This window comes from Sander vitreus, chromosome 5 (assembly GCF_031162955.1).
Source record: "Sander vitreus isolate 19-12246 chromosome 5, sanVit1, whole genome shotgun sequence".
Classification (NCBI taxonomy): domain Eukaryota; kingdom Metazoa; phylum Chordata; class Actinopteri; order Perciformes; family Percidae; genus Sander; species Sander vitreus.
In genome coordinates, this window is record NC_135859.1 from 12885540 (window position 1) to 12899942 (window position 14403).

At 39.7% G+C, this 14403-nt stretch overlaps 1 protein-coding gene across 4 annotated transcripts in view; it reads right to left on the bottom strand.

Moving 5' to 3' along the window:
* The window catches only part of adam9a (ADAM metallopeptidase domain 9a), a 37310-nt gene extending 23173 nt beyond the window's left edge, over positions 1-14137 (bottom strand). For 2 of the 4 annotated variants that reach the window (XM_078250442.1, XM_078250441.1), the window contains exons 1-4: positions 14068-14137; positions 13649-13990; positions 6756-6856; positions 1806-1864 (exon numbers count right to left, since the gene is read on the bottom strand). In XM_078250442.1, coding sequence (XP_078106568.1) covers positions 1806-1864; positions 6756-6856; positions 13649-13724 — 236 coding nt within the window. In that variant the 5' untranslated portion in view covers positions 13725-13990; positions 14068-14137. Of the gene's footprint in view, positions 1-1043; positions 1152-1805; positions 1865-6755; positions 6857-8826; positions 8953-13648; positions 13991-14067 lie in introns of those variants that run through there. The other 2 variants (XM_078250443.1, XM_078250444.1) reach the window with 2 other exon arrangements.
* Positions 14138-14403: the final 266 nt, after the last annotated feature.

The window sequence follows — 14403 nt, forward strand, 5'->3', positions numbered from 1 at the left end:
CTACTAAGTATGTAATACCAGTATGGAGTCAGCAAATGACAAATATGTAAATCGTTCTATTTCTTTTCTACTTGTCTTTCTTTTTATTGTGTTCTATGCCGTGTCTGTATGTTAGTTATTGTTGGTATTTTATAATTTGTATATATTCATGTATCTGTTATTTAAAGCAGTAGAAAACAACTGATGATTCTCTTAGATTAACCTGTAGTGTCTTGAACATTAAAAATGAAAGATTATCAGCTGTGTTTCTACTTAGTTTTTTGCTGCTGACATCATTAACTGATGGATATGACTGGCCAATCAGCTGTGTCTGATATGATGTCATCAGACTAGAACATAATGTGCCCTGGATCAAACTGCACACTAAAATTGCATTAATGAAGGGATTCAGTGATATAAAGTACAAACAACGAATGTGTTTTAAATGAATGTGTTTGTATTATTTTTGTTCTGATTGTGTGTTGTGTGTCTGACATTTGAATACAAAACAGAATAAATTGGATCAGAAGACAAAAACAAAAATGTATATAGCTGTTATATTCCAGGTACTAGTTACCAGGTACTAAATGTACTTCTTGGAAATACGGTTACATTTCTGTCAAATAATCATCTTTACAGGGTTTTCATGTCTTTATCAATGTGACATGCAGTTGAAAGTTTTAGTAAAACTAGCAAGAGGAGTTAAAGGGATAGTTGTATATAGGAAGTGGGGTTGTATGAGGTATTATCCACAGTCAGTGTATAATCTACAGTAGATGGCGGTCAGCACGCCCCCAGTTTGGAGAAGCCAAACTGACACAAAAGCAAATAGCATGTACTGTATCGGTTATTTAAAGCAGTAACAAACAACTGATGATCCTCTTAAGTTGCCATGTTTCTGCAGACTCGTCCTTCAGATGAACATCAGCAGCCTGTTTTCATGTAGCTTTCCAATTTAGACATTGAGGTTTATCAGTTTGTTCACAACGGAGAGACAGTGAGAGAGAGGAGAGCTGAGTGTCAGCACTGTTGATGGAAACACAGTCGGCGAGCTGGATAAATACCTCATACAACCCCACTTCAAAAGATCTGAAGCAGACAGGAGTACCGACCCGGAAGCTAAGCAATGTACTGCTGTGGACGGTGTCAGCAGCTAAACGTATTTTAGACACCTAAAAAAAAAAAAATCAATATCAGTTTAAGTATACGTTATATTTAGAATATTTTCACTGCTTTACCTTGCTGTCAGACAGGCGTTAACGACTGAGGCAGCAGTAGACCAGCAACTCTCGTGTTGTGTGAGGTAAAATGACTGTTTTTGTCAAAGGAGTCTGGTGGCTTTGAAGAGAGCATAGATAACGGCTTGAGTTTCCCGTTGTAAAGCGCTGTTTGACAGCAAGGTAAAGCAGTGAAAATAGTCTATATAGCGTACACTTAAACTGACATTGATTTTTTTAGGTGTTTAAAATTCATTTAGCTGCTGCCCCTGTCCACAGCAGTACAATGCTTAGCTTCCATGTCGGATTCTGCATCTCCAAACTGGGGGCGTGCCGACCGCCATCTACTGTAGCTAATGCACTATGAGACTATGAGTAAGTACCTCATCCTACCCACTTCAAAACATCTGAACTATCCTTTTCAGACTATTTTGTTTTTACTACTTATTCTAAGGTGAAGAATGAACTCGCTGCTGATCAGTAAAGTATGTTGCGGTAACAGTGAGGTTACATGAACCTGCAACAGTTTACAGATCAGGAGTCAGTGTGTACACATAGAACAGCAGGCCTACAGTACTCTGGATCATAATATCATATCACATAACTTACTCATTTCTCTCCAGATGAACAACATGATCTTTTCCATCCACACTGATGACATAAGAGACCTGAAGACAAACAGAAAGGACTCAGTTTAATATAAATGTACGATACACAAATACTGGCCTTCATTAATGAACACAGTTAAATGAGCTTTAACAGTAATACTGAGCACCAGATCCAACTTACCCCCCCCCCACACACACACTCTTATTTAAAACCACACAGAAATCAAATGGTTTATAAACTTTGAAAAGAAATGTGTGGTCAATGGACTCTCACAAAGTGAGTGAAAGAAGCAGAGGTGGTAAAACATGATTTAAATCAATTGTGTGGCAGCAGGTGCGGCCATCACACACGCACACACACACACACACACACACACACACACACACACACACACACATAGCTATCACTGGTGACTGTATTGAAGTTGGAAATTAATTTAAAAATCAGGATAAAAAATAGGTAATAATGTTTAGTGTCATTTACTCAAATAATCAAATCTTTAAGCTTTCTGCAAGTGATAAAGTTAAAGTTACTGACTAAACATTTATAATAGAGTGAACATTTTAAAAGTCTGTGTGTTTGTGTGACAATATCACAGCATCATGTACACGTAACATTATTATATATCTATAATATCACAATCCAAATCTTATCCATGACATTAACTACGCAGGGAGCGCAGAGCAACGATTTTGGTGAGCAGGCATGTGGAAGATGCGGGACGGATTTAAAAGTCACTCGGGCTGATTTACGGGGCTCAGTGGGCAGACATGGCGCTCCACCAGAAACAGTAGGGCGCAGATTCTAAAGATTATTTTATTCTATAACATCTTCTTTCTCATAGTGAGTTAGTTTAACTTAACTTAATATCGGCGTAAGAAAAAAACAACTATCGATATATGATTCGATCTGATCATGGTTCTGATACAGGGAAGATCAGGGTTTGTTGTGTGAACAGGAAGCTTCAGAAAAGCTGGAAAAAAAACTCCCAAAAACTAAATTAAACTCCAAGGTCATATGAGCCTCTGACTCACCTGGCAGATATCCTCTCTGTGTGTGTGTGTGTGTGTGTGTGTGTGTGTGTGTGTGTTTTCACCCCTGCAGTAATCACATACCTGCTGGTAGCTGCAGCAGCTGTCTGTGTCTGTGTGTGTCTGTGTGTGTGTGTGTGTGTGTCTGTGTGTGTGTGTGTGGGTGTGTTTAAGGTGAATTAGGACAGGAAGTCAGCAGTGGACTACATCACCCAGCTGCCAAAAGCAGCTCCTCTGTGCTCTGAACACAGTGGGGGGCAAAGGTCAACAGAGGACCACACACACCTGCTCTGATTAATCCAACACTCACCATGACAACAAAGATTTACTCAGCTTCTCATCATAATGAGAATGTTCTACTTTTAACTAGATCCTTTTCACTTTTAAAACATGAATATCTTTTTATGTTATTATGACATATTTATTGTTATTACAACACCCCATATTATTCAGTTTTTACAGGTAACTGTTTTCTTATATCATAAAACGTTCTGCACAAAATCCCATTAAGACAAGACACAATTTTCATTATAACGGACAACAGCATTAAAACATTTTAATGAAATATTCTAACAACAATTCTAATAACATATCTTATCTTTGACTGGGTGTTTTAAAGAGTTAATACTGAATTACCAAAGTCACAAAATAAGAAGAACTAACTAACTGATCAAGGAAGCGGTACACCAGCAACTCCCGTGCTCTGCGAGGTACAATTAATGTTTGTTTTTTTACGTTTAGCTGCTGCCCCCGTCCACAGCAGTACATTGCGCCCTGTCGGACTCGGTATTCCTGCCTGCTTCTCCAAAGTGGGGGCATGCCGACTGCCATCTACTGTAGGGAATGCGCTGACTATGGATAATACCTCATACAACCCTACTTCAGAAGATTCAAACTATCCCTTTAACTTGCTAATGTTAGCATTGACTTTATAGTCCAGCTTAAAGTCTGACCAAAGTTGAGCGCCAGTGTGACAGATGTGCCTGACAAGCTGAGATGTCCTATACAGGCCACCATACAGAGGATAAACCTTTTAATTTAGATAACAGCATGATATTTTTACATCTTGCAACTGATTTGAATATCAGGATTTCAATGATTTATTATTATTATTACACTACCTGCTTTGAAGACGCTACATTTTTTTTGTTGAGTACCTACATTATTTTTACGACAGAGCATTCTATTTAAAAATGTCCACAATGACTAAAAAGAGTCTAATTGAACAACATTCATATAACATTTTGATATCCATGTAAGCTTTTAATAGCACTCGCAGTTTATCTTCTCCTACAGAGCGATGTGTCCTGCAGGCAGATCAGTGGGTGGATTATTGTTACAGATACCAATGTACTGACACACATAAAATGTTGTGTTGTTGTGGAGTAAATTGTACTGTATAATGTTTATTTTCATCACTGTCAGGTCCTCAAACTGTACAGGACTACATTTTAGCCTTCATGTTTACCATTTATAAGCAGCATCAACACTTAATAAATTGTTTATTACATTATTATTACATAATTATTGTAATTAAGAGAAAAAAGGGTGTTTTGTGTTGTTTACTGTCTTTATGCTAAGCTAACCAGCTGCTGGCTGTAGCTTCATGAGAGTGGTATCAATCTGAACATCTGACTCTCAGGCTACATCTACACTACTACGTTTTCATTTTAAAACAGCGTTTTAAAACTTAAACAATCTATTAGCCCCCTTTCAGAACCAGTCTCCGTCCATACTAACATGTCTTTAACGCATACCGAAGACCATTCACGTACACTGGGTATTGTGCCGAGTTTTGCATCCCTGACAGCAAGGAAATGCTACTTCTACTGAATCTAATAAAACATTGGTGACTAAAAGTTCTTATCATCATTGATAAAAAATGACAAAGAAGATTATATCAATTTTAAACAGTACTTTACCTTAAAAATCATTAGTTTCCCTTGTGGATGCAAATTTCAGCAGAGATGCACAACACCTGTAACAACCCTGGACACGCGAATTGCCGCAAATCGCTCAAATATTAGCCATTAACCACCGGTAGTCAAGACTGATGTTGTTTGTTTTCTTGTCATGTGATATGGGCATGACAAATCCCAGAAGGGCAAGTCGGGCTCGATAAGACAATCAGGAAGACACCGTGGCTGTCTGTGTCATCGTTTCCAAAGGTCTGTTTCTGCCCGTCCAGACTACAAAGGATTTAAAACTGGGTCAGCAGTGTTTCCAAATGTCTCCGTAAAAGAGCTCGGAAACGCTGGAGTGGTGTGGACGCCAGGCATAAACGTAGCAAAAGTTTTGAAACAAAAACATAGTATAGTGGATGTGGCCTCAGAGAGTAAGAGAAGAAGAGGATTTACTTAAATGTCTTTAAAACGGCTCCTTTACATGTTGTGTTTCTAACTACATTATAGAGTATGATAAACTGTTTATTAAGTGTTTATCACTGTTAATAAATGCTAAATAATGAGTTACAGATGAAAAGATTAAGTGTTTTTAGATTCTGGACTCTTGCAGAGAATAAAAACACATCAGACAGCAGGAGAGAATGGCTGCAGGCTGAACACACACACACACACACACACCCTAACATCATACTTTCACACAGCGTCACTTTCTCCGATCATGCTCCTATTTCACCAGTGTGTTAGTGTGTGTGCGTGCGTGCGCGTGTGTGTGTGTGTGTGTGTGTGTGTGTGTTTTAAGGTGGTCCTGCGACATAAACTGTGTTCATACTGAACTGTTAGTTAGTAGAGAAAGTGCAGTTCCACCTTATCAGCCGAATCATTTCTTATTAGTCTCATGTTCTTCTTACGTGGAACCATTCTTCACTGCTGCAGCTCTATTGAGGACACTTTCAGCTGCGCACCCACCCACCGTGCATTAAGCCACTGACACACCAACCCGACAGCCGACTGTTGGCAGAAAAGGCAGTCGGTCTGATCAGTCGGCTCCCCGAGATCCAAAAAGTCAGAACACACCGAAGCGACGCCAACTTAGCGTACGTTCTGTGCGTGCGCGAGACGTAATACGTCTCCATAACACCAGGTGGCGCTAATCTGTATTGTCGCCCAAAAGATGAAAACAGGCAGCTGGGTGTGCTCCCGGATTTTTCAACCGGGCATAATGGCGGCTTTGTTCGGAATACGATCTCATATTTTACGAAGATAGTTCACCGAAACGTGTTTATGAAAACATTTTAAGCGAGAAACAGGCCATGCAGTTGCTGAATCTGTCTTCATTTCAGATCAACAAAGGTCAGTTTAAAAGATTTTCGTCAGATTTTGAGAGGCTTAGTCATGGTCATCCCGCTCTTCATTTCCGGGTTAGCACTCCACCAATCAGATTGGTCATTGAGTCCAACTGCCCGCCCTCCGACCCAGCAAATCAGGTCGGCCAACACACCGAACAGACTCGAGTCACTGACCTCGCCAGACTGTCCGACAGCCGGTTATCGGGTTGGTGTGTCAGCGCCGTTAAGCTCACTTTCTGTCTGCAGCCTGATATGCTGCTGTTAGTGAGAATGTATTTATGTTAGATATTTATTGTTGAAGATGTGTATTTGTATATGTTTACAATTGCACGGTGGTCCTGAGTGCTCAACGTACTGCAGATTCAATGGTGGAAAATCGTAACCGTATGATGTGAGGGGCTGAGGACAGAGAGGGGATAGCTGGATATTCGCAAACTGTGAAGCCGTTTGTTTTGCCTTTTGTAGAAAACTAGCTTTAAAATAAAGAGATAAGGAGCTGCTGGCACAGCGATGATGAGGTGAGGTCACACAGACAGGAAGTGGACCTGACTGGTCAGCTGATTCTCTGCGGAGTTTGTTTCCTAAAGGTTAAAGGTCACACAGCAACCACAGAGAGGATAACACAAACCAGAACAACACACTTTAACTAGAGTACTAAAAGCTCAGTACCTGATTGGGGAGTCTCCCGTCCACGTCCCGCCTCAGCCTGCCTCCTATTGGTCGAGGGACAGTCATCTGATAGGAGGAGAGGTGTTCTGTCTGCTGAGAGTCTGCAGAAGGAAACAGACCGTTGACACAGCTGAGAAACATTGAAACTAATCTGACTGAGCACAAAACAGACAGTTGTCAGACAAATCTAATGCAGTAAAGTGACGCAAGACATGAATAATCTTACTGAAAAAAATCACACATCCTGAGGAAGTTTGTCACCTCTCGATAAGGTCAGACACCCCTCCACCAATCAGAAGGCTTACTTATATATATATATATATATATACTGGATACATTTCAACACACACACATATACACACTACCGGTCAAAAGTTTGGGGTCACATTTCCATTCCACTCCATTATAGACAGAATACCAGCTGACCTGAGTGGGTGGCTGGTCTTTAATGCAATATCTACCTTGCCCATTATCAGCAACCATTCATCCAATGTTCCAAAGGCACATTCTGTTTACTAATCCGATATAATTTTAAAGAACTAACTGAGAAAACATTGGAGAACCCTTTTGCAATTATGTAAGGACATAATGTAATCTGAAAACTGCTGCCCTGGTTAAAAAAAAACAACGCAACTGATCTCAGCTGGTATTCTGTCTATAATGGAGTAGAATGGAAATTTCAAAGTGACCCCAAACTTTTGACCGGTAGAGTGTGTGTGCATGTGTGTGTGTGTGTGTGTGTGTATATATAAAAAAATTGAGCGAGAGCCCTGCAGCCAGCAGCCGCGAAATTGGCTGCAATGTAATCATTCAGGGCAATTATCGCCGTCAATCCACTAAAGTGCTGTTTTTGCCAATGTTTGTCAGTCTCAGATTATTATCATAAGTGTATATTATAAGTGACTATATTATGGAAAGATGGAGAAGTCTTGTTCTGAAATCTTGAGAGGTGACTTGTTGCCGTGGGACAGAGGTACTGTGAGATACTGTAGCTGTGGCGCTAAATGCTAACATGCTAGTGCTGGTCAGTCAAAATAGCTCAGGCCATTATACTTCAGTTATATTTGCGTGAAAACGGATGGATGGAAACACGCTTACTGCTGATGTTGAGTTTGACACAGCAAGAGTTAGTGGATTAAAATAAAATGTGTGTTTATACTTTTGTGAGAAAAATAAAACATGAAGTAACAAGACAGATGCCCCCTCTCCCTGTTCTTCTTCTTCTCTCGGTTACATAAAGTCTTTGTGTACGCATCACTGCCGGCTTAGCTGTGTTAGTTTGTCTCATTTCATGGGGTGAATAAACCCTTTGTGATTGGGTATATGCGCGTTTCTGTGTGGCCCTTTATGTAGAAGTATTTCTGTATGTGATGATCATTTAGCTCTCAGTAACACCTGTCTGTCTGTCTGTCTGTCTGTCTGTCTACAGTCTGTAGAGAAATCCAAAGAGTAAACTTTATGGAAATCTAAAGAAATGGTGGCAAAATCCTAAAGCAAATCAACTGATATCTTTAAGAAAACTAACATTAAGAAAATGTAAAAACAAATTCAAAAGAAAACTTGTTTTTAAGTTTTTTTTAAGAAGAGAAATCTAATCTGCTCTCAGTAACGGATGTCTGTCTGTTTGTCCGTCCGTCCGTCCGTCCATCTGTCACAAAGCGCAATGGATTCTTGCACAAAATGTTCCTATGACCATGTACAATTTGAAGTAGTTTCACTGCACAATTACTTTACAGGGAAAGTCAGCTCAAATGATATTGTAAATGTCCACATTAAATCTTTTCATTCCGAGGTTTGCAGTAATGTTAAATGTAATCCTGTTCAGGATGACCCTGACTATGACCATGTAACATTTGAAGTTATTGTACAGTTTAAGAAAATGAGTTGCTGCATGCCATTTTAAAAGTTACACGCACCAGTGCATGTACACGTATTTTGCGGCCTGAATAGATATTTATCTAACAGCTGATGCCAGTTATTTCACATTGAAATCATATTTCAAGGAATAGTTCAACATTTTCTGTCTGAGTGTGAGGTTAAGACCAAGAAAAAGTTCCAGCACGTAGCTCACCTACAAACCGTTCTGTTACTGACAGACTCCACCCACTGAATCACATCCTGTTTCCTTCCAACGGCTCCTTCCTACTTTTTCTCTCAGTTCTTCCTACAGAGGTCACTTTGGGTCATTCTGAGGCTTCACACCACTGATCTCAAACTCACACACCAGCAACGAAACCTGCAGTCAGAGACACTGAACACTAGTCCGAACTAATGTTAATGCCCAAAGTCAGATCGTTTGGTTTGATATTATAATCAACAGGTTATATTTGCATTTTATGAGACGTTCCTGTATATTTATTCTAACGTTTTTACAGATTAGAAGATAATCTGATTATTTTCTGCATCAGTGTGTAAATGAAAAAGAAATACTGCTCACTTTGTTTGATTGTTATATGAATGTATTTGTTGTACAATTGTATCCTGATCCTGCTCTCTGCTGGTCTGACACCCAGTTAACCCCTGGTGATCAGAGATCCGTCTAATCTAATCTAATCTAATTAACTCTCGCTTCATCTGTGGACTTTCTTTTCTACCAACAAACCAGACAAGAGCTAGTCAAAAACACCCGTTCAGGAGGAAATTAGCCAACTCGGCGTCCTTTTGGGCTCTAAGCTGTGTCCATCTTTCAAATACATCTCCGATATTTACCCAGGGTTAGTTACGTCTCTGGTTAGAAACATGCAGATTTTTTACGTCTGGTAGAATCTATCTCCGTTGATCCTGTTCGTTTGTTTGCTGCTTTCATGGCTGTACTAACGTTACAGCTGTAGCACGCTGGGTTTATGTTTTTTACAGGTATATCTGGCAACCCGGCCTGGCTTTCAAACTGGGCAGTTGATAACAACACACAGGCCAAAACACAGACAGAAATTCCGTCACGGAACGGAAATTTCAAAAGGAGAAAATACTGGCTCATTGTTTCCTTAAAATAGGATGATGCATTGGGGTCATTTTTAGATTTATTACAGTAAATATATTACATATTGGACCTTTAACTAAATCTGTATAAATACAAAAGTGAAAACTTAAAAAAAAAAAAAAAAAATCAGGAGAAATCTAAATAAATCTTAAAAAGAACCGAAATGGAAATCAGGGAGAAAATCTACATAAAACTTTAAGAAAGGTTTCCGAAATCTTAAAGGAAATCGAGAAAGAGCTTAAAAAGAAGGGAAAAAAAAGAAAATGCATAAGAAAATCATGATAAAATTTTGAAAGAACTTTAAAGAAAAAACAGAGTCTCTAAGAAAAGCAAGATGAATCTGGAAAACAGTTTAGAGAAATCTAAAAGTAAGTCTAAAGAAATCTTACAGAAAACTTGCAAAACTAGGACACCCTTTCTAATCCTAGCGCTTGAATGCTACAAAGAAAAGCAGTTGGGATTCATAATAGCATGTTACTGATGCCTACGTTTTTACAACAGCAACCCATGCAGATAGGTTGGTGATGAATGGACACACATATCTGATCTGACAGTGCAGACAGCCTTTCTTAAAGATCTGATTTGAGAAATAAATTGGATTTGCCGGCAGTCGGAACGTAGCCAAAGACAATCTACAGAAACAGAAAGTATAACAATCTTTTTTCCACTTTCCATCCTGAAACAGAGATCTGGATGTGAATCAGCCGAGTGGGTTAATTTATTCTGAACCACAGAAACTTGACCTGACTTTCACACATACACTGACTGAACCGACACCTAACGACCAGCCAATCAGAAGACAACTGAAACCAACATCTGACATCTTTAACTTTAAGGTTGTTTGTTATCAAAACCAACGGAGCCCTCAAAACATCATTGCGGTTTAGCTCTTAAAAAAGAGAATGTAAAAACTGAGCTCCTGGGAAGATTTTATCTTCAGTCCAAACATTTGGTTAACTTTCTTGAAAATGATAAACTATATTCAACATATTCCAGTCAGTAACTCAGCAAAAGTGCACTTCTGTAAAGGAAAGGTGTGCGGCTGGATTTATAACACATTTGCTCAATTGATATAAATGTATAAGCTCAGGAGAACTGCTCCTGTCTGGCTGACGATTTAGGGTCCTAAAGGCCAGCACCGGACACAGAGTGACTGCATCATTTTATAAAATGTGCTCTCTTTTATTATTTATATACTTATTTGCTGCTTCCTGCACATTTGTACTATTGTATATTTGTATGTTTTTTTTTAATGGTGTGCCGTGTTATGTATATTGTACGTACCTAGCTGTACTTGGGATAAGCCAAAGACAAATTTCCAATGAGGTCTACCACATTGTCATGAGATTTGTTGACAATAAGTAAAAGTAAAAAATATAGAATAACTCTGGACAATCCTTTAACAGAGAACAGTTCTGGTCGAAGCTTTAAGTGTGAAAGCAGATTGTGTGCCTCAGAGCTGCAGATTTGTTCATGTTCAGTCTGGAGAGAGAAAACAGAGTGAGTCATCATTCAGGGAAACAGGGAGTGCTGCTCTAACAGAGTGAGTGTGTGTGTGCAATCACTCAGACTCATTCAGACTCTCTGGATGTTTCTGTCAGTGAATCCACACACACACACACACACACACACACACACACACACACACACACACAGTCAGACTGAAGTGTAAAACAAGGTTTACTTCCTGTAAGAGTCGGAGCTGCTGAAGGACTCGGCTGAGAGCCTGGCGGCCAGCAACGCTAAGCTGCTTAACGCTCAACCTGCCTGAACGTGACGCCAGAACACACACACACACTTTTTTCACACAGACACACACATATTTTTTTTCTCTTTGTGCACACACTGTATGTCCACCACACATGGAAGTACCATGCAAACACACACCTGGAGTGCTTCACACAGGCATCTGTAGTTCTACAAAAAAAAAAGCGAACATACCGGACTGCATCCGACCACCATAATAACACACACAATATTCACAATTCATGCATCATGCACACACTTGCACATTTAAATATATTACATATACGCCGCTGCTATCCCGTTCTCTCGCACTGCGTATTTGCCACTGACTATTTCACCACCAGCTCACACACACACAATTTAAACGCACGCACGCACGCATGTTTTTCTTATCCTTAAACAAACGTAAACCTATTTTACAAATAAATGAACCCAACTGGAATAAATGTCACTCACATAATATACACTCACCTAGCTCAACTAAATCCTCCTTCATAAGGTTAAGATGTTCAGTTAGTGTTGATTCAACATTAGGACCATTTTGGATGTCGTAGTTTGTGCTGCAGTTGAACTGTATTAAGTTATACTGAGAGGGGTTCCTAATATTTTGTCCACCCCTATTTATATGAAAGACAGAATAACAGAGACATACAAAAAGGCGTGTTAGGACCATTGTAGGTAAAAAAATTAATTAATTACGTAGCCGGAGAGGCACTATTCAGTGAAAACATTATTCGTGCGGGCCGTCCACAAAGTCTTGTCTGGCTCTGTGACATGGCAAAACTCACCAAATGTTACAAAATAAAGTTTCCACTCCAGTTACTGTCATACGTCTATGATGTTGTCTATGAAAAAAATCTGCTGATACACCATAAAGGTTTGATCATTTATGTGGATAATGTTTCACATCAAAAGGCCAAAACCCAAAAGGGAAATGCTATTCATTATAATTTGTAGTCTACCTTATAACTTCTGTCAAGCTAAAACTAAAATTCAGTCACCCTTTGTATATAGCTACTGTATATTGTGCGCACTCCGGATTATTTTCCACAGACGAAATATCTTACTTACTGTGCAACAACAAGATTGGCACGGAAAAATGCAATTGTCTCTGAATGTCTGTACAGATCCCACGAATCCATCTCCCCTGTAAGAATTGCAGTGCCGGTTGGGCAAACTCACGTGTGATGCGTAATTGATCCCATGGATGATGTGTAAGTGAACAAGTTGTAGTAGGAAATGAACCCGACCCAGGGAGATGGGAGAAGGCAAGGCTTTGATTGTGATGTATAAAAGGAAACGTGCGCAGAATATACATGTGAAAACTTCTGTGCGTACATACTTATCACATTTAAAGCGTACACCATCTTTTAGTTGGAAAGCATCACATTTAAAGCGTACACCATCTTTTAGTTGGAAAGCTGCACATCTTTAATACCAGCGGCCCCTGGAGATTGGGCCTATTTAGACAAAAACAACACACTGATTTGGATGGGTGTGCTTTTGTGCATCAGGAACTACTTTGTGTGACTATAATCTCAGGGAATTTCAGTGTTTCTTCTTGCAAATATAACACTTTATAATATTCAAGTAGTACAGTGTAATGTAGTACAGCACAGTACCGTACACTACAGAGTAGAACAGTCAGAGTCCAATGGAGTACAATATAGTACAGTGTACAAACACACACACACACACACACACACACGATTTAAATGCACGCACGCACGTTTTTCTTATCCTTAAACAAACCAGAACAAATGTAAACCTATTTTACAAATAAATTAATAATAATAATTGGAATAAATGTCACTCACATATATACACTCACCTAGCTCAACTAACTCCTCCTTCATCACACACACACCTCTGTCCTTTCCATCCTTTCCACCCTCCTCACCCTCAGTGTACTCATCCCCACCCTCAGTTTTTACCCTCACCCAGTCACCCTCCTCACCCTCACTGTCCACCCGTCTCACCCTCCCTGTACTCATCCTCACCCTCAGTGTATTTACCCTCACTGTATTCACCCACACCTTCCTCACCTTCAGAGTATTTATCCCATAGACTGTTAATATTAATGGACAGAGCAATGATTGACCCTCGTGTATTTACCCTCACTGTACTCATCCCCACCCTCAGTGTATTTACCCTCACCCTCACTCACCTCTGCAGTGTGAGTTTCCGCTGAGCCACAGCAGCAGCAGGCAGCAGACCTCCAGCAGCTCCACCATCCCTCCCATCTTCTTCTTCTTCTTTTAAATGTCACCGGGCACGTTTCACACAGATAGCCCTTCTCCTCCTTTGTTTCTTCTTAATATTACTATTATTGTAGTTTTTACTGTTGTCTTCCAGCCGTTTCCCCCCGCGGAGCCTCATGCTAAATACCCCGGAGTGGTTTTCTTCCTCGGCCGAGCCATATTCCTGTCCCAGCTGATGATCCTCAGTCACAGTCGTTAGCTAACACTCGGACCCAAAATGTCTCCCGCTGATGTTTCAGTTGTTCAACCTGTGAGTTAAAACACAAAGTGTGAGTGTGAATGTTTTTTTCTTTTGAGTCATGTTTCAATAAAGTCTTATCCTCACCGTGTGGAGCAGCTATTTCTCTCCTTGTAAACTCGACTGGAATCTAAAACAAGTTAGCGGAAATACTCGCTGCTTCCTGTGACGCACTTCAAAATAAGACTTATAATAATACAATAACTTTTATTAAAATAACTAAATCATCGATGTTACCTGGTTAGGGCCTTCTTTGTCAAATTCAAAAATTAGATTGATTTAGGCTGTGCCTGATTTGATTCCCAAACTAAAACTATTGCCCATCTGTCCTGAAAATGTATACATGCCCGTTAACTGTAGCAAGATATTTGTAGATTTATCTTGGATAGGACTATATAATCAGCAATTTTGAACTTTTACAAA